Source organism: Nerophis ophidion, linkage group LG09 (genome assembly GCF_033978795.1).
Source record: "Nerophis ophidion isolate RoL-2023_Sa linkage group LG09, RoL_Noph_v1.0, whole genome shotgun sequence".
Classification (NCBI taxonomy): Eukaryota; Metazoa; Chordata; class Actinopteri; order Syngnathiformes; family Syngnathidae; genus Nerophis; species Nerophis ophidion.
In genome coordinates this window covers 68,987,044-69,007,387 of record NC_084619.1, presented here as the reverse complement: position 1 = coordinate 69,007,387, position 20,344 = coordinate 68,987,044, and the positions used below count along the sequence as shown (strand labels likewise).

The 20,344-nt window shown below is 42.5% G+C and overlaps 1 protein-coding gene across 2 annotated transcripts in view; it reads right to left on the bottom strand.

Moving 5' to 3' along the window:
- The window catches only part of LOC133559676 (C-terminal-binding protein 2-like), a 127,337-nt gene that overhangs the window by 66,077 nt on the left and 40,916 nt on the right, over window positions 1-20,344 (bottom strand). Inside the window, exon 1 of one of the 2 annotated variants that reach the window (XM_061911665.1) lies at window positions 7,108-9,640. The exons of the other annotated variant lie outside the window; for it this stretch is intronic. Coding sequence (XP_061767649.1) covers window positions 7,108-9,319 — 2,212 coding nt within the window. The 5' untranslated portion in view covers window positions 9,320-9,640. Of the gene's footprint in view, window positions 1-7,107; window positions 9,641-20,344 lie in introns of those variants that run through there. 2 annotated transcript variants of the gene reach the window in all.

The window sequence follows — 20,344 nt, the reverse complement described above, 5'->3', positions numbered from 1 at the left end:
TTTCAAAAAAGCTCGCCCAAGTGGCAAAAAAGACTGAGAAAGTTGAGGCATGCTCATCAAACGCTTATTTGGAACACCCCACAGGTGGACAGGGCTAATTGGGAACAGGTGGGTGCCATGATTGGGTATAAAAGCAGCTTCCATGGAATGTTCTGTCGTTCACAAACAAGGATGGGGCGAGGGTCACCACTTTGTCAACAAATGCAGGAGCAAATTGTTTAAGAACAACATTTCTCAACCAGATATCGAAATTAATTTAGGGATTTCACCATCTACAGTCTGTAATATAATCAAAAGGTTCAGAGATTCTGGAGATATCATTAAATGCCTGTGACCTTCGATCCCTCAGGCGGTACTGCATCAAAAAGCGACACCGGCGTGTAAAGGATATCACCACATGGGCTCAGTAACACTTTAGAAAACCACTGTTCATAACTACAGTTGGTCGCTACATCTGTAAGTGCAAGTTAAAACTCTACTATGCAAAGCCAAATATATTTATTAGCAACACCCAGAGACTCCGCCGACTTCCCTGGGCCCGAGCTCATCCAAGATGGACTGATGCAAAGTGGAAAAGTGTTCTGAGGTCTGACGAGTCCACATTTCAAATTATATTTGGAAACTGTGGCCATGGTGTCCTCCGGAACAAAGAGGAAAATAACTATCCGGATTGTTATAGGCGCAAAGTTCAAAAGCCAGCTTCTGTGATGGTATGGGGGTGTATTAGTGCCCAAAGCATGGGTAACTTACACATCTGTGAAGGCACCATTAATGCTGAATGGTCCATACAGGTTTTGGAGCAACATATGTTGTCATCCAAGCAACGTTATCATGGACGCCCCTGCTTATTTCAGCAAGACAAGTGTTACAACAGCGTGGCTTCGTAGTAAAAGAGTGCGGGTACTTTCCTGGCCCGCCTGCAGTCCAGACCTGTCTCCCATCAAAATTGTGTTACGCATGATGAAGCGTAAAATACGACAGCGTAGACCCCGGACTGTTGAACGACTGAAGCTCTCCATAAAACAAGAATGGGAAAGAATTCCACTTTCAAAGCTTCAACAATTAGTTTCCTCAGTTCCCAAACGTTTATTGAGTGTTGTTAAAAGAAAAGGTGATGTAACACAGTGGTGAACATGCCCTTTCCCAACTACTTTGGCACGTGTTGCAGCCATGAAATTCTAAGTTAATTATTATTTGCAAAAAATAACGTTTATGAGTTTGAACATCAAATATGTTGTCTTTGTAGCATATTTAATTGAATATGGGTTGAAAAGGATTTGCAAATCATTGTACTCCGTTTATATTTACATCTAACACAATTTCCCAACTCATATGGAAACGGGGTTTGCACTAAAACATTGCATATGTTTTTCTCTTATTTCCCAAGCGGAAGACAATAATTCAAAGGAAGTCAACCAGCATCTGCACACATAAAAGTGTAGCCAACGCAGAAATAAACATTTACGACATGTTTTCAACACGCAAACAGGCTCTCCTTCACTCATCTGGACATACAAGCACCCGGACTAAAAGACACCAGGTTCATATCGACGCGGGACCAAAGTGTTTGTTCATAGAACAGAGACAAAAAGGTGCTTTATTCGTGCCTTGATGTCAACATGGCGTGTTCTATGTTCACAGTCTTACACGTACAGTAAGAGTACAGAATGAGAGTATTTGCGGATTAGCGCCTCGGCGGATATGAAGGATCTCGGGGATTAAATCTCCCCACTGTCTTGTCACTGAGAGAATGACACAGTCACTCATTAACCATCATCACTGACATTTCATTTAATCCATGCAGTGCTTCTGCTATCTTTTTTTTTTTCTTATATTGCCATCCAAAAAGGAAATTGCTGGCCCTGCTGAAGGAAGTACATGAAGAGAACTCACCAGCTTGTAGTGTTTAGTGAGAGCCGCCTGAGCAAGCAATGTTTACCTTGTCAGGCAGATCGTGAAGCCCGAGTGCTTTTTCCCGGCTGCTCCTTTTTATGATGATGAAATAAGACGGGTATGTTTACAACAACATTAGCTTGCGGCCAAAGTGGGAGCTGCATTTAACAGCGATACTACATCAGCAGCATTGTTGGAGCAGATCAAGTACGATGCTATAGAACACAGGTGTTAAACTCAAGGCCCGGGGGCCAGTTCTGGCCCGCTACATCATTTTGTGGCCCGCGCCAGCCTGGAAAAACGGTTTTAATAACGGTTTTATTTTTTTGTACTAAATGCATTCATTCTTTCAATTTTGACTGAAAAAAATTGCATATTTTTTAAAGGTTAATATTATTGATTATCGGCCGCAGAATAATTTTTTATTTATTCTTAATTTTTTTTTTATCACATTTTTTTATTTTTTATTAAATCAACATAAAAAACACAATCTACACTTACAATTAGTGCACCAACCTAAAAAAACCTCCCTTTTTCATGACCCTCCCCAAAGAAAATATAAAATTAAAACATTTAAAAAAGAATCCGCCCGTGGGAAAAATTATCAAGCGTTGACACAGCTACGACAGCCTGGAAAAATTATTTTAGTAAAACCCTTTTTTTTTTTTACCTTTTGTACTAAATGCATTCGTTTTTTCAATTTTGACAGGAAAAAATTGCATAATTTAAACGTTAATATTATTGATTGGTACCGAGCCGCAGAAGAATTATTTATTATTATAATTTTTTTTATTTTTTTTTTATTTTTTTTAATAAATCAACATAAAAACCACAAGATACACTTACAATTAGTGCACCAGCCCAAAAAAACTCCCTTTTTCATGACAAAAAAAATAAAAAAATAAAAATAAAAAAATAAAAAAATAATCCTCCACCCCACCCCCCGCGGGACAAATGATCAAATGACCGGTCCGCGGCTACAAAAAGGTTTGAGGACCACTGCTATAGAACACAGGTGTTAAACTCAAGGCCCGGGGGCCGCTACATCATTTTGTGGCCCATGACAGCCTGGAAAAATAGTTTTAATAAAACCCTTAATTTTTTTTTTTTTTGTACTAAATGCATTCATTCTTTCAATTTTGACTGAAAAAAATTGCATATTTTAAACGTCAATATTATCGATTATCGGCCGCAGAATAATTTTTTATTTATTCTTAATTTTTTTTTTATTAAATTTTTTTTTATTTATTTAAATCAACATAAAAAACACAAGACACACTTACAATTAGTGCACCAACCTAAAAAAAACTCCCTTTTTCATGACCCCAAAAAAATAAAAAATTTAAAAAAGAATCACCCCATGGGACAAATTATCAAGCGTTGTAGTAGTAAAACCCTTAATTTTTTTATTTTTTTGTACTAAATGCATTCGTTTTTTCAATTTTGACAGAAAAAAATGTGCATATTTTAAAAACGGTAATATTATTGATTGGTACCGGGCCGCAGAAGAATTATCTATTATTAGTATTATTTTTAAATTTTATTTTATTATAAATGTTTTTAATTAAATCAACATAAAAACCACAAGATACACTTACAATTAGTGCACCAGCCCAAAAAACCTCCCTTTTTCATGACAAAAAAAAATAATAAAATAAAAAAATAAAAATACAAAAATAAAAAATAATCCTCCACCCCACCCCCCGCGGGACAAATGATCAAGCGTTGACCGGTCCGCAAATACAAAAAGGTTGAGGACCACTGCTATAGAACACAGGTGTTAAACTCAAGGCCCGGGGGCCAGTTCTGGCCCGCTACATCATTTTGTGGCCCGCGACAGCCTGGAAAAATGGTTTTAATAAATCCCTTATTTTTGTATTTTTTTGTACTAAATGCATTTGTTCTTTCAATTTTGACAGAAAAAATTGCATATTTTAAACGTTAATATTATTGATTGGTACCGGGCCGCAGAAATATTTTTAATATTTAAAAAAAAAAATTAAATCAACATAAAAAACACAAGATACACTTACAATTAGTGCACCAACCCAAAAAAACCTCCCTCTTTCATGACAAAAAAAATAAATAAAAATAAATAAAAAAAAGAACCCCACCTCCGCAGGACAAATGATCAAGCGTTGACCGGTCCGCAGCTACAAAAAGGTTGAGGACCACTGCTATAGAACACAGGTGTTAAACATAAGGCCCGGGGGCTAGTTCTGGCCCGCTACATCATTTTGTGGCCCGCGACAGCCTGGAAAAAGGGTTTTAATAAAACCCTTAATTTTTTTTTTTTTTTTGTACTAAATGCATTCATTCTTTCAATTTTGACTGAAAAAAATTGCATATTTTAAACGTCAATATTATCGATTATCGGCCGCAGAATATTTTTTTATTTATTCTTAATTTTTTTTTTTATTTAATTTTTTTTTTTTAATTAAATCAACATAAAAAACACAAGATACACTTAAAATTAGTGCACCAACCCAAAAAACCTCAATTTTTCATGACAAAAATAATAATAATATAAAAAAATAAAAATAAAAAATAATCCTCCACCAGCGGGACAAATGATCAAGCGTTGACCGGTCCGCAGCTACAAAAAGGTTGAGGACCACTGCATAGAACACAGGTGTTAAACTCAAGGCCCGGGGGCTAGTTCTGGCCCGCTACATCATTTTGTGGCCCGCGACAGCCTGGAAAAAGGGTTTTAATAAAACCCTTAATTTTAATTTTTTTTTTGTACTAAATGCATTCATTCTTTCAATTTTGACTGAAAAAAATTGCATATTTTAAACGTCAATATTATCGATTATCGGCCGCAGAATATTTTTTTATTTATTCTTAATTTTTTTTTTTTTAATTTTTTTTTTTTAATTAAATCAACATAAAAAACACAAGATACACTTAAAATTAGTGCACCAACCCAAAAAACCTCAATTTTTCATGACAAAAATAATAATAATATAAAAAAATAAAAATAAAAAAATAAAAAATAATCCTCCACCAGCGGGACAAATGATCAAGCGTTGACCGGTCCGCAGCTACAAAAAGGTTGAGGACCACTGCATAGAACACAGGTGTTAAACTCAAGGCCCGGGGGCTACTTCTGGCCCGCTACATCATTTTGTGGCCCACGACAGCCTGGAAAAATGGTTTTAATAAAACCCTTAATTTTTTTCATTTTTTTGTACTAAATGCATTTGTTCTTTCAATTTTGACAGAAAAAAATGGCATATTTTAAACGTTAATATTATTGATTGGTACCGGGCCGCAGAAATATTTTTAATATTTAAAAAAAAAATTAAATCAACTTAAAAAACACAAGATACACTTACAAATAGTGCACTAACCCAAAAAAACCTCCCTCTTTCATGACAAAAAAATAAAAAAATAAATAAAAAATAGAATCCCCCCTCCGCGGGACAAATGATCAAGCGTTGACCGGTCCCCAGCTACAAAAAGGTTGAGGACCACTGCAAACTCAAGGCCCGGGGGCTAGTTCTGGCCCGCTATATCATTTTGTGGCCCGCGACAGCCTGGTTTTAATAAAACCCTTAACTTTTATATATATTTTTTGTTCTTTCAATTTTGACAGAAAAAAATTGCATATTTTAAACATCAATATTATCTGATCATGCCAATTACCGTATTTTCCGGAGTATAAGTCGCTCAGGAGTATTAGACGCACCTGCCGAAAATGCATAATAAAGAAGAAAAAAACAACAAAAATAAGTCGCATTGGAGTATAACTCGCATTTTTGGGGAAATTTATTTGATAAAACCCAACACCAAGAATAAACATTTGAAAGGCAATTTCAAATAAATAAAGAATAGTGAACAACAGGCTGAATAAGTGTAGGTTATATGAGGCATAAATAACCAACTGCTATGTTAACCTAACATATTATGGTAAGAGTCATTCAAATAACTATAACATATAGAACATGCTATACCTTTACCAAACTATCTCTCACTCCTAATCCATAAATCCCATGAAATCTTATACGTCTAGTCTCTTACATGAATGAGCTAAATAATATTATTTGATATTTTACGGTAATGTGTTAATAATTTCACACATAAGTCGCACCTGAGTATAAGTCGCACCCCCGGCCAAACTATGAAAAAAACTGCGACTTGTAGTCCGGCAAATACGGAGGTGTAATATCCAATGTTAACAACAAACTCATTTTATTTTTTAAATATGCTGAGGGCCAATAATGTGCGACTTATAGTCCGAAAAATACGGTATATGATATACTGTATTGCAAAACCATTTTTGTGAGATAGAAACAAATAGTTAAATATCTGCTTGTTACCTTTATTTATGATTTTAAAGAAAGTTATGCATAAAAAAAATATATATAATAATCTAATGCATATGTATTTTCCATTAATCATAGGTTAATATGCGCATACATAATGTCAATCAATCAATCAATGTTTACTTATATAGCCCTGAATCACTAGTGTCTCAAAGGGCTGCACAAACCACAACACAAACCACTACGACATCCTCGGTAGGCCCACATAAGGGCAAGGAAAACTCACACCCAAATTATTATTATTTATTTTATTTCTATTTTTAAATCGGCCCTTTGAAAGCAGCCATTACTGCGATGTGGCCCTTAAAGAAAATGAGTTGGACACCCTTGGTATAGAAATATACTCTAGCCTGCTGTTTGGTTTGGTTACTGACACACTATCCATCCATTTTCTACCACTTGTCCCTTTCGGGGTTGGTGGGGGTGCTGGGGCCTATCTTAGCTGCATTCGGGCGGAAGGCGGGGCACACCCTGGACAAGTCGCCACCTCATCACAGGGCCAACACAGATAGACAGACAACATTCACACACTAGGGACCTTTTTTTTTTAGTTTTGCCAATCAAACTATTTCCAGGTGCATGTTTTTGGAGGTGGGAGAAACCCAGAGGACCCGGAGAGAACCCACGCAGTCACGGGGAGAACATGCAAACTCCGCACAGAAAGATCCCGAGCCCGGGATTGAACTCAGGACCATTGTATTGTGAGGCACATGCACTAACCCCTTTCCCACTGTGCTGCCCTACCGACACATTAATTAGAGGGAAATAGGATGAATAAAACCTCGTAAGAAGACAAAGGGTAAAAAATAAGATACCTTTCAGGCTGGATCAAGACAAACAGCTGATGGTCAAGTTGTTAGAGTGAGTAAAACAAAACAAGATTTACTTGTGTCAGGAGACGCCATGGTGGACACGATGACTGGTGGACCGGTGCGGCGACTTAGCTTCTGATTAGCAACCAGAGCACTTTGCCCTTGAGCGGAGCCTCCCGCGGGAACCATTGCATTATCCGGCGCAGTCCCGCCACCCTTCCGACTCATCTGGGGACTTGGGTGAGGGCTGTGCATAGGTGACATGGGCAGCAGGCTCCGGTCCCTCTTCATCAGCTCCATTGGTACGGTGTAATTGGTAGAGTATGCTTTAGGTACCTGCTGTGGCGGTTGAGGTAAAGCTGGCATGGAAACAGGCATCTGCTGCGGCATTCCTGGCATGGAGTGAATGGAACCTGGTATGGCAGGCATGGAACCACTCATTTGCTGGGGCATGATCTGCATACTCTGCATGGGCAACCCTGGCATGGTCATCCCGGAAGAATAAGCGGACATTGGTCTTGATTGAACGGGCACCATGGCTCCCATATATGGGCCTGGGGAACGAGGTGACTGGCCTGGGTAAGCTCCAGAGGCTTCCAAGAGCTGCTGAGAAGGAGCGCTGCTTGGCCTCCTGCCTATTACCTCTCCCATCCTTGGTCCGATGGTGTGCATGGCACCCGGCGTCAGCAGGGGCATCAGTTGAGGGTCAACATGCAAAGCCTGGGAAGGATGTGGATGTTGGTGATGGTGGTGTTGATAGACATCTGAGCGATGGCTGAAGCTATTAGAACGCCCTCGCATGGGGGTCTGAGGCTGAGAAGGTGCCACAGGAGCTTCGGCCGGCCGCTTACAGTTTTGGACCAAACGAGAGAGTACACGCGCCTGCCCAAGGTTGGGTGCCACTGTACGGACATCGTTCTCCTCCATTACAGCCAGCATGCTGGAGGAGTCGAATCCCTGCTGGATGAGCGAAGAGATGGTGCTCTCAGAGATGCCTTCATTTCGCAAAAGGGCAAGAAACTCTGGATCCACTGTCTTCTTGGGATCCACAGGCAAAAGTGTCTGCGGAGCGGTAAGCGGAGGGGCAGGAAGGGGAGCAAGAGGCTGAGCAACTGGTGGGGGCAGAGTTGGCGCTACTTGCGCAGGGGCTGGTGCAATTGGGGCAATCGCGGCAGTCTGCACTAGGGCGGAAGATGGAGGAAGTGGAGCCGCCACAGCAAGTTTAGGATCAGAAATGGGGATTGTGTTGGAAGGAGGTAAACCCTGCTGCTGATGTCGCAGTTGTTGCTGCAGCTGATCCTGCTGAAGCTGCTGCTGCTGGAGTTGTTGTTGCTGAAGTTGCTGTTGTTGAAACTGCTGCTGTTGTATTTGTTGTTGCTGCAGTTGTTGCTGCTGCAATTGTTGCTGCTGTAATTGTTGCTGCTGCAATTGTTGCTGCTGCTGAACAGTAAAGGGTGAGGTGGTCTCCTGCCTCATTACCATTCCCTGACTGGAAGGATCCACCACTAAGCAGGTAGCCGCCTGCTGCTGCGGATCTAGCGGTCGCCCGTTAACATCTGTATAGACAGGCTGACCAGCCAAAGGTTGGGGCTCGCTTGCATAACGAGGAGATGCATGCTCCAGGCTGTAATGGGCTGGAGACGGGTCTCTAGAGGGTCTGCGCAGTTGACCATCCGGCATCATTTTAGAAGTCCCAGATTCTCTGTAGGCCCGATTTAGCTCATGAGCAGTCGGAGTAGACGGAGAAGGATGTAAAGGCGACTGGGGAGCTTGAGGTCCTCCTCTCGAGCCCTGTGATTGATCCCAGGCAGGACGAGTCCCAGCAGTCAGCCCAAAATGAGAGCCTGACCGACTGAGGGGATGAGGGTGAGGCGGTGGAGCCTGGTGCTCTGCCCGGTAAATGCCCTCAGGTGGCCGAGGAGTCATGGCCGGATCGTGGGGGTAGTAATCCTGATGCGGAATGGATCCTCTGTGAGCCATAACTGTTCGTTCGTAGTGGTTCAGGTCTGGCACAGAACCCTTCCTCAGACCCCCCGTGTAAACTTGTCCGTGGTCTTGGTAGGAATATGGGTCCCGTTTTATATCCAGGTCAGGAGGACGCGCGCCTGCTGGAGGCTCGTACCACCCTCCTCCCCCCTCTCCGTAAGACAGAGAGCTCCGCCGGCCAGCTACTCTCGCCTGCTGCTCGTAGACACTCTCAGCCCTGTCCCACTGACCCTCATTCCCCCCTAAAGTGTCCCAACTGTGGGAGCGACCAAGACTTAACTGTTTGTTGGTAACAAGCATTGGAGAGAAAACTGAGGAAATACCACGCAAAACGAGCAAAGTAATCCACTTGCGGCACTTCTCTCTTCTAAGTCAAGTCTTTGGGTTCAGTAGCAGCAAAAGCAAAAGAGCGAGGTAGTTAAGGAACAAGCAGAAGAACAGACGAAGCAGGGGTGGACTGTATCACCTGATATCCGGTTGTAATATTCTATGTCCGTGCTATCAGGTGGCTCCCCCTCCAGCTGATATGTCCGTGAATAATTAATCTCCGGTTTTGTTGGCTTGGAAAGGGGACACCGCACATAAACACACAAACGGTGTACACAGCCCATGCAACGACAGGCTGTATGATTGAGCCACCAAATGCCGATTATAAAAAAAAAACAAAAAAAACAAAAGGGGGGCTCGGTTGGCTGAAGGGATGGGCTTGTACTAATCCAATAGGATTTAGCTCTCCCTTCTTTGCTACAATTTACTCGCTCTGCCGATTGCTACGAGGGATTACAACCAAATAAAGCCCGTTTAATTCCACTCGTGACGTCACGTGAACCAGATATGAGCGTACGTGGCGATGGCGGCGGCGGCCCCCGGTGGAGCCAATGATTGAGAGTCCCTGCCACCGACGACTAAAGTGTCACCTACCTGAAGCCTGGGACGTGTCGCCAACAGGTCTCCGCCTTCAGTTTGCCTGATTCCCCGATGGAGGGAGGGCGCCGGCGGTGTTATCAAGTGAAATACGCTTCTCTCTGCTAAGTCCCATGTGCTGTCAGTAAATGTCAAATCCACTCTGATTGGACACTAATCCTCCAGGCCTCATGCTAGTTGCAGAGCCTCCACGCAACTGCTGCCCTACTGGTGGTGAAACATCCCCAATGGCTGTGTGGCTCCCTGCACTGCCCCGCTATGACTCATTTAAGACGCCCTATGCATAAAAAAACATGTTCAGTCTCTACTTGACAAGAGTGCTTGAAAAGATGTAGGAACCGTTTATATGTGCATGCTATATTTTGGGGATATCTAATCTCATTCACCATAGGGCAGGGGAGTCGAACTGGTTTTCATTGAGGGCCACATGGCAGTTATTCAATACATTCAAAACTCTGCCGCCCGCCTGCTCACCCACACCCGCTCCCGTGAGCACATTGCCCCAGTCCTCCAGAAACTCCACTGGCTCCCCGTTCCTCACCCACAAAGCCCTTCACGACCAGGCCCCCCGATACCTCACCTACCTGCTTCACCGCCATACCCCCTTCGTTCCTCTGATGCCAACCTCCTCTCCCCACCACTCAGAACCAAGCTCCGGACCTGGGGTGATAGAGCCTTCTCCATCGCTGCTCCCACCCTCTGGAACACTCTTCCCAAACCCATCCGTGACTGCCCAGACCTTCCTACCTTCAAAAGCCTTCTCAAAACACACCTGTTCAGATCTGCTTTTAACCTGTGATTAGTGTTCTGTGTCTTGTAATGTCCTGTCTTGTAATATTATGTATTTTACAGTGTACTGCTTTTATATTTCCTGTATTTGATATTATTACTTTAAACTGTTTTATATTTTCATTTTTTTTATCCTGTAAAGCGTCTTTGAGTGCTCAGAAAAGTGCTATACCAAATAAAATGTATTATTATTATTATTATCATTATTATTATTGTAGATGCCATCAGAGGGCCGCTTGTAACAGTAAACAATGCATTAATTTGCCTTTGGATTTCCTTCCAGCCATCCGTCTTCTTCCGCTTATCTGAGGTCGGTTTGCGGGTGCAGCAGCCTAAGCAGGGAAGCCCAGACTTCCCTTTCCGTCCAACTCCTCCCGGGGGATCCCGAGGCGTTCCCAGGCCAGCCGGGAGACATAGTCTTCCCAACGTGTCCTGGGTCTTCCCCGTGGCTTCCTACCGGTTGGACGTGCCCTAAACACCTCCCTAGGGAAGCGTTCGGGTGGCATCCTGACCAGATGCCCGAACCACCTCATCAGGCTCCTCTCCATGTGGAGGAGCAGCGGCTTTACTTTGAGCTCCTCTCGGATGGCAGAGCTTCTCACCCTATCTCTAAGGGAGAGGAAAATCATTTGGGCCGCTTGTACCCGTGATCTTGTCCTTTGGGTCATAACCCAAAGCTCATGACCATAGGTGAGGGTGGGAACGTAGATCGACCGGTACATTGAGAGCTTTGCCTTCCGGCTCAGCTCCTTCTTCACCACAACGGATCCATACAGCCTCCGCATTACTGAAGACGCCACACCGATCCGCCTGTTGATCTCACCATCCACTCTTCCCCCACTCGTGAACAAGACTCCTAGGTACTTAAACTCCTCCACTTGGGGCAAAATCTCCTCCCCAACCCGAAGGTGGCACTCCACCCTTTTCCGGGCGAGAACCATGGACTCGGACTTGCTGATTCTCATCCCAGTCGCTTCACACTCGGCTGCAAACTGATCCAGTGAGAGCTGAAGATCCCGGCCAGATGAAGCCATCAGGACCACATCATCTGCAAAAAGCAGAGACCTAATCCTGCAGCCACCAAACCGGAACCTTTCAACGCCCTGACTGCGCCTAGAAATTCTGTCCATAAAAGTTATGAACAGAATGGGTGACAAAGGGCAGCCTTGGCGGTGCCTTTGGATTTCATTATTAATTATGGTTTGTACAGTCCTTTGAGACATTTGTGATTTATGGCTATATAAATAAACATTGATTGATTGATTATATACATTGCTTTAAGTAGACTGTCCATTTTACGGAAAAACTTTACATCTACAAAATTTTACTGCAAAAAAGTGTTTTTTTTGTGTTTGTTTTGTTTTTACAACATTTTAGGGAAAATTGAAAAACAGTACCACTGTTTTCTGGAGGGGTTTAACAGAAAAAAGTTGGTCGTTATTTTGTGACATTGACATTGGTTTTGAACCGCTTTGGTACGGGGGTTTCGACTCGGTTCGGAGGTGTACCGAACAAGTTTTCACACGGACATATTGAGTAGCGTACCGCACGTTGTGTAAACAATGCACACCGAGGCACAACAGCAGCGACCGGGCTACGATAGACTGACCATACCTCCTCTTTTCACCGGACATGTCCTCTTTTGCGGGGCTGTCCGGGTGGAGTTTCTTAAATGCCTCAAATGTCCGGCATTTTAAGTTAGGGTTGCGTGTATTTTCAATGTACGTTCGGGGTTAAGAAGAAGTTAAAAACAAAACAAATTGTGCACGCAGCAACATTCGTGAGGGAGGGGCAGAGACAGAGAGAGCGAGAGAGTTATGATAAACGCGCCTGCATTGCCAGGCTCTGCTTTTTACCCATAGATTTATCAGATTTTATTTTTTATTTTCTATTGCAGGGGTGTCAAAAGTGTGCCTCAGAGGCCATTTGCGGCCCACAGCTAATGTTTTAAAGGCCCACAGCACATTCTAAAAATACTATTAAAATAAACAAAAACATAAAAGTAAAATGAAAAAATTTAAAGGGGAACATAATCACTGGACCTATGTAAGCGTCAATATATACCTTGATGGTGCAGAAAAAAGACCATCTATTTTTGCAACCGATTTCCAAACTCTAAATGGGTGAATTTTGGCGAATTAATCGCCTTTCTGTTTATTGCTCTTTTTGCGATGACGTCAGAACGTGACGTCTCCGAGGAAATACAGCCGCCATTTTCATTTTCAACATATTACAAACACCGGGTCTCAGCTCTGTTATTTTCCGTTTTTTCGACTATTTTTTGGAACCTTGGAGACATCATGCCTCGTCGGTGTGTTGTCGGAGGGTGTAACAACACTAACAGGGAGGGATTCAAGTTGCACCACTGGCCCGAAGATGCCAAAGTGTCTTCCGCCAGACCCCCATTGAATGTGCCAGAGTGTCTCAACATTTGACCGGCGATGACAGACATGGCACAGAGATGTATGGATAACCTGCAAATGCATTTGCAACGATAAATTCAACGAAATCACAAAAGTGAGTTTTGTTGATGTTGACTTATGTGCTAATCAGACATATTTGGTTCCGGCGTGACTGCCAGTTAATCGATGCTAACATACTACACTAATCGACGCTAATATGCTATTTACCGGCGGTGCTAAAGCAGACATGGCACAGAGATGTATGGCTAACCTGCAGATGCATTTGCAACTATAAAGTCAACGAATTCACAAAGGTGAATTTTGTTGATGATGACTGCCAGCTAATCGTTGCTAACATGCTATGCTAATCGATGCTAACATGCTACGTTAATCGGTGCTAACATGCTATTTACCGGCGGTGCTAAAGCAGACATGGCACAGAGATGTATGGATAACCTGCAGATGCATTTGCAACTATATTTAGTTTCCTTCCACCCACATTTAATGCAAAAAAAACACTTACCAATCGACGAATTTAAGTTGCTCCAGTGTCAAAAGATGCGAAATTCCTGATTGTTTGGTCCGCACATTTTACCGGCGATCCTAACGCAGCTATTCGGCCATGCTATGGCTATGAATAACGTCAATAGCTATTCGCTCAATAGCTTCAGTTTCTTCTTCAATACTTTCATACTCCAACCATCCGTTTCAATACATGCGTAATCTGTTGAATCGCTTAAGTCGCTGAAATCCGAGTTTGAATCCGAGCTAATGTCACTATATCTTGCTGTGGTATTCCCATTGTTTGTTTACATTGGCAGCACTGTGTGACGTCACAGGGAAATGGCCAGTGTCTTTGCAGAGAGCCGAAAATAAGGCACTTTAAAGCTTTATTTAGGGATATTCCGAGACCGGTAAAATTTTGAAAAAAAACTTCAAAAAATACAACAAGCCACTGGGAACTGATTTTTATTGTTGTTAACCCTTTTGAAATTGTGATAATGTTCCCCTTTAAGGCACGCTCCCAATATTGTTGTCCGGGTGGAAATCGGGAGAATGGTTGCCCAGGGAGATTTTCGGGAACGGCACTAAACTTCGGGAGTCTCCCGGGAAAATGGGGAGGGTTGGCAAGTATGAGTATTAGCGGTGAATGTGGTATAGTACCGGCGGGCCAGCTCTAATGTTAATTTGATATTGCCTCAAGGGCCAAATGAAATTAAACGGCAGGCCAAATTTGGTCCGCGGGCCAGAGTTTGACACGGATGATTTACAGGAAAATACCAAAAAAAGAGAAAAAGTCATCCAAAAATAGGAGTGCTAGACAAGAACTAAAACACTACACACAGGAAAATACGTTGAGACAAGAGCTATAGTGATGCATGTTTGGTTATGGTTTGAATTCATAGCCAACAATTGCGATGACTTTTACTGTCTAATGAGTTTCGTTTTTTAATGATTTCTGCTGCTGGTGTGCCTCCGGATTTTTTCAACGCAAAAAATGTGCTTTGGCTCAAAAAAGGTTGAGAAACACTGACCTAGATCAGGGGTCGGGAACCTTTTTGGCTGAGATAGCCAAAAAGCCAAATATTTTAAAATGTATTTCCGTAAGAGCCATGTAATATTTTTTTCAACACTGAACACAACTAAACGCGTGCATTTTTAAGTAAGACCAACATTTCTAGAGTATAATAGGTCTCTTATTCTTTGTATCAACATTGTTATTCTGAAGGTAACTGTGGAGGGGAGCGTGGCCTGCAGCAAACTGGGGTGTGCCAGGACCAGCCTCAAAATGAGCGACAGGTGCGTAGATGGTCCACCTGGGCCTTGTTATCTACCTCATATCCAACAATTGCGACGACTTTTACTGTCTAATGAGTTTCGTTTTTTAATGATTTCTGCTGGTGGTGTGCCTCCGGATTTTTTCAACGCAAAAAATGTGCTTTGGCTCAAAAAAGGTTGAGAAACACTGACCTACGGCAGGGGTCGGGAACCTTTTTTTCTGAGAGAGCCAAAAAGCCAAATATTTTCAAATGTATTTCCGTAAGAGCCATATAATATTTTTTTTCAACACTGAACACAACTAAACGCGTGCATTTTTAAGTAAGACCAACATTTCTAGAGTATAATAGGTCTCTTATTCTTTGTATGAACATTGTTATTCTGAAGGTAACTGTGAAGGGGGGCGTGGCCTGCAGCAAACTGGGGTGTGCCAGGACCAGCCTCAAAATCAGCGACAGGTGCGTAGATGGTCCACCTGGGCCTTGTTATCTACCTCATATCCAACAATTGCGACGACTTTTACTGTCTAATGAGTTTCGTTTTTTAATGATTTCTGCTGGTGGTGTGCCTCCGGATTTTTTCAACGCAAAAAATGTACTTTGGCTCAAAAAAGGTTGAGAAACACTGACCTAGGGCAGGGGTCGTGAACCTTTTTGGCTGAGAGAGCCAAAAAGCCAAATATTTTAAAATGTATTTCCGTAAGAGCCATATAATATTTTTTTCAACACTGAACACAACTAAACACGTGCATTTTTAAGTAAGACCAACATTTCTAGAGTATAATAGGTCTCTTATTCTTTGTATCAACATTGTTATTCTGAAGGTAACTGTGGAGGGGAGCGTGGCCTGCGGGCCTGCAGCAAACTGGGGTGTGCCAGGAGCAGCCTCAAAATGAGCGACAGGTGCGTAGATGGTCCACCTGGGCCTTGTTATCTACCTCATATCCAACAATTGCGACGACTTTTACTGTCTAAAGAGTTTCGTTTTTTAATGATTTCTGCTGGTGGTGTGCCTCCGGATTTTTTCAACGCAAAAAATGTGCTTTGGCTCAAAAAAGGTTGAAAAACACTGACCTAGGGCAGGGGTCGGGAACCTTTTTGGCTGAGAGAGCCAAAAAGCCAAATATTTTAAAATGTATTTCCGTAAGAGCCATATAATATTTTTTTTCAACACTGAACACAACTAAACGTGTGCATTTTTAAGTAAGACCAACATTTCTAGAGTATAATAGGTCTCTTATTCTTTGTATCAACATTGTTATTCTGAAGGTAACTGTGGAGGGGGGCGTGGCCTGCGGGCCTGCAGCAAACTGGGGTGTGCCAGGACCAGCCTCAAAATCAGCGACAGGTGCGTAGATGGTCCACCTGGGCCTTGTTATCTACCTCATATCCAACAATTGCGACGACTTTTACTGTCTAATGAGTTTCGTTTTTTAATGATTTCTGCTGGTGGTGTGCCTCCGGATTTTTTCAACGCAAAAAATGTACTTTGGCTCAAAAAAGGTTGAGAAACACTGACCTAGGGCAGGGGTCGTGAACCTTTTTGGCTGAGAGAGCCAAAAAGCCAAATATTTTAAAATGTATTTCCGTAAGAGCCATATAATATTTTTTTCAACACTGAACACAACTAAACACGTGCATTTTTAAGTAAGACCAACATTTCTAGAGTATAATAGGTCTCTTATTCTTTGTATCAACATTGTTATTCTGAAGGTAACTGTGGAGGGGAGCGTGGCCTGCGGGCCTGCAGCAAACTGGGGTGTACCAGGAGCAGCCTCAAAATGAGCGACAGGTGCGTAGATGGTCCACCTGGGCCTTGTTATCTACCTCATATCCAACAATTGCGACGACTTTTACTGTCTAAAGAGTTTCGTTTTTTAATGATTTCTGCTGGTGGTGTGCCTCCGGATTTTTTCAACGCAAAAAATGTGCTTTGGCTCAAAAAAGGTTGAAAAACACTGACCTAGGGCAGGGGTCGGGAACCTTTTTGGCTGAGAGAGCCAAAAAGCCAAATATTTTAAAATGTATTTCCGTAAGAGCCATATAATATTTTTTTTCAACACTGAACACAACTAAACGTGTGCATTTTTAAGTAAGACCAACATTTCTAGAGTATAATAGGTCTCTTATTCTTTGTATCAACATTGTTATTCTGAAGGTAACTGTGGAGGGGGGCGTGGCCTGCGGGCCTGCAGCAAACTGGGGTGTGCCAGGACCAGCCTCAAAATCAGCGACAGGTGCGTAGATGGTCCACCTGGGCCTTGTTATCTACCTCATATCCAACAATTGCGACGACTTTTACTGTCTAATGAGTTTCGTTTTTTAATGATTTCTGCTGGTGGTGTGTCTCCGGATTTTTTCAACGGAAAAAATGTGCTTTGGCTCAAAAAAGGTTGAGAAACACTGACCTAGGGCAGGGGTCGGGAACCTTTTTGGCTGAGAGAGCCAAAAAGCCAAATATTTTAAAATGTATTTCCGTAAGAGCCATATAATATTTTTTTCAACACTGAACACAACTAAACGCGTGCATTTTTAAGTAAGACCAACATTTCTAGAGTATAATAGGTCTCTTATTCTTTGTATGAACATTGTTATTCTGAAGGTAACTGTGGAGGGGCGCGTGGCCTGCAGCAAACTGGAGTGTGCCTGGAGCAGCCTCAAAATCAGTGACAGGTGTGTGGATGGTCCACCTGGGCCTTGTTATCTACCTCATATCCAACAATTGCGACGACTTTTACTGTCTAATGAGTTTCGTTTTTTAATGATTTCTGCTGGTGGTGTGCCTCCGGATTTTTTCAACGCAAAAAAATGTGCTTTGGCTCAAAAAAGGTTGAGAAACACTGACCTAGGGCAGGGGTCGGGAACCTTTTTTGGCTGAGAGAGCCAAAAAGCCAAATATTTTAAAATGTATTTCCGTAAGAGCCATATAATATTTTTTTCAACACTGAACACAACTAAACACGTGCATTTTTAAGTAAGACCAACATTTCTAGAGTATAATAGGTCTCTTATTCTTTGTATCAACATTGTTATTCTGAAGGTAACTGTGGAGGGGGGCGTGGCCTGCGGGCCTGCAGCAAACTGGGGGTGTGCCAGGACCAGCCTCAAAATCAGCGACAGATGTGTAGATGGTCCACCTGGGCCTTGTTATCTACCTCATATCCAACAATTGCGACGACTTTTACTGTCTAATGAGTTTCGTTTTTTTAATGATTTCTGCTGGTGGTGTGCCTCCGGATTTTTTCAACGCAAAAAATGTGCTTTGGCTCAAAAAAGGTTGAAAAACACTGACCTAGGGCAGGGGTCGGGAACCTTTTTGGCTGAGAGAGCAAAAAAGCCAAATATTTTAAAATGTATTTCCGTCAGAGCCATATAATATTTTTTTCAACACTGAACACAACTAAACGCATGCATTTTTAAGTAAGACCAACATTTCTAGAGTATAATAGGTCTCTTATTCTTTGTATCAACATTGTTATTCTGAAGGTAACTGTGGAGGGGGGCGTGGCCTGCGGGCCTGCAGCAAACTGGGGTGTGCCAGGAGCAGCCTCAAAATCAGCGACAGGTGCGTAGATGGTCCACCTGGGCCTTGTTATCTACCTCATATGCAACAATTGCGACGACTTTTACTGTCTAATGAGTTTTGTTTTTTAATGATTTCTGCTGGTGGTGTGCCTCCGGATTTTTTCAATGCAAAAAATGTGCTTTGGCTCAAAAAAGGTTGAAAAACACTGACCTAGGGCAGGGGTCGGGAACCTTTTTGGCTGAGAGAGCCAAATAGCCAAATATTTTAAAACGTATTTCCGTAAGAGCCATATAATATTTTTTTTCAACACTGAACACAACTAAACGCGTGCATTTTTAAGTAAGACCAACATTTCTAGAGTATAATAGGTCTCTTATTCTTTGTATCAACATTGTTATTCTGAAGGTAACTGTGGAGGGGGGCGTGGCCTGCAGGCCTGCAGCAAACTGGGGTGTGCCAGGACCAGCCTCAAAATCAGCGACAGGTGCGTAGATGGTCCACCTGGGCCTTGTTATCTACCTCATATCCAACAATTGCGACGACTTTTACTGTCTAAAGAGTTTCGTTTTTTAATGATTTCTGCTGGTGGTGTGCCTCCGGATTTTTTCAACGCAAAAAATGTGCTTTGGCTCAAAAAAGGTTGAGAAACACTGACCTACGGCAGGGGTCGGGAACCTTTTTGGCTGAGAGAGCCAAAAAGCCAAATATTTTAAAATGTATTTCCGTAAGAGCCATATAATATTTTTTTTCAACACTGAACACAACTAAACGCGTGCATTTTTAAGTAAGACCAACATTTCTAGAGTATAATAGGTCTCTTATTCTTTGTATCATTATTGTTATTCTGAAGGTAACTGTGGAGGGGAGCGTGGCCTGCAGCAAACTGGGGTGTGCCAGGACCAGCCTCAAAATCAGCGACAGGTGTGTAGATGGTCCACCTGGGCCTTGTTATCTACCTCATATCCAACAATTGCGACGACTTTTACTGTCTAATGAGTTTCGTTTTTTAATGATTTCTGCTGGTGGTGTGCCTCCGGATTTTTTCAACGCAAAAAATGTGCTTTGGCTCAAAAAAGGTTGAGAAACACTGACCTACGGCAGGGGTCGGGAACCTTTTTTTCTGAGAGAGCCAAAAAGCCAAATATTTTCAAATGTATTTCCGTAAGAGCCATATAATATTTTTTTTCAACACTGAACACAACTAAACGCGTGCATTTTTAAGTAAGACCAACATTTCTAGAGTATAATAGGTCTCTTATTCTTTGTATCAACATTGTTATTCTGAAGGTAACTGTGGAGGGGGGCGTGGCCTGCAGGCCTGCAGCAAACTGGGGTGTGCCAGGACCAGCCTCAAAATCAGCGACAGGTGCGTAGATGGTCCACCTGGGCCTTGTTATCTAATCACCTGTCGCTCTGTTATTAGCAGCAGCCAGGAGGAGAGACGGGGTTGGGGGCTGGAGCCGGAGCGCGAGCGAGAACGAAAGAGAAAAATACAATTGCTGGAAAGCAACTGAGCGACTTATTGAAAAATAAAACAATATTGTAACCCCTAAACATGCTCTCATGTCGGTGCTTGGTGGTCTGAAGCTCCCCCAGGAGGGCAAGCCCCACACTAACCAATAATAAATAAATAACTTCTTACCATTAACGCAACTTCTTGAACAGGTGCGGGAGAAAATGGATGGATGGATTAAAAATGCATGAGAATGTTTTATATTTTGAACGTTATTTTTAATACTGTGATGACAAGTGGAATTATTAATTACTTATCTTGTTAAGCAATTTTCAGCTCAGATTTATCCGAGAGTCATCAAAAGAGCCACATCTGGCTCTAGAGCCATAGGTTCCCTACCCCTGACCTAGGGTATATCAGTAATCTGCGGGCAAAACTGAAACACCGGGTGGG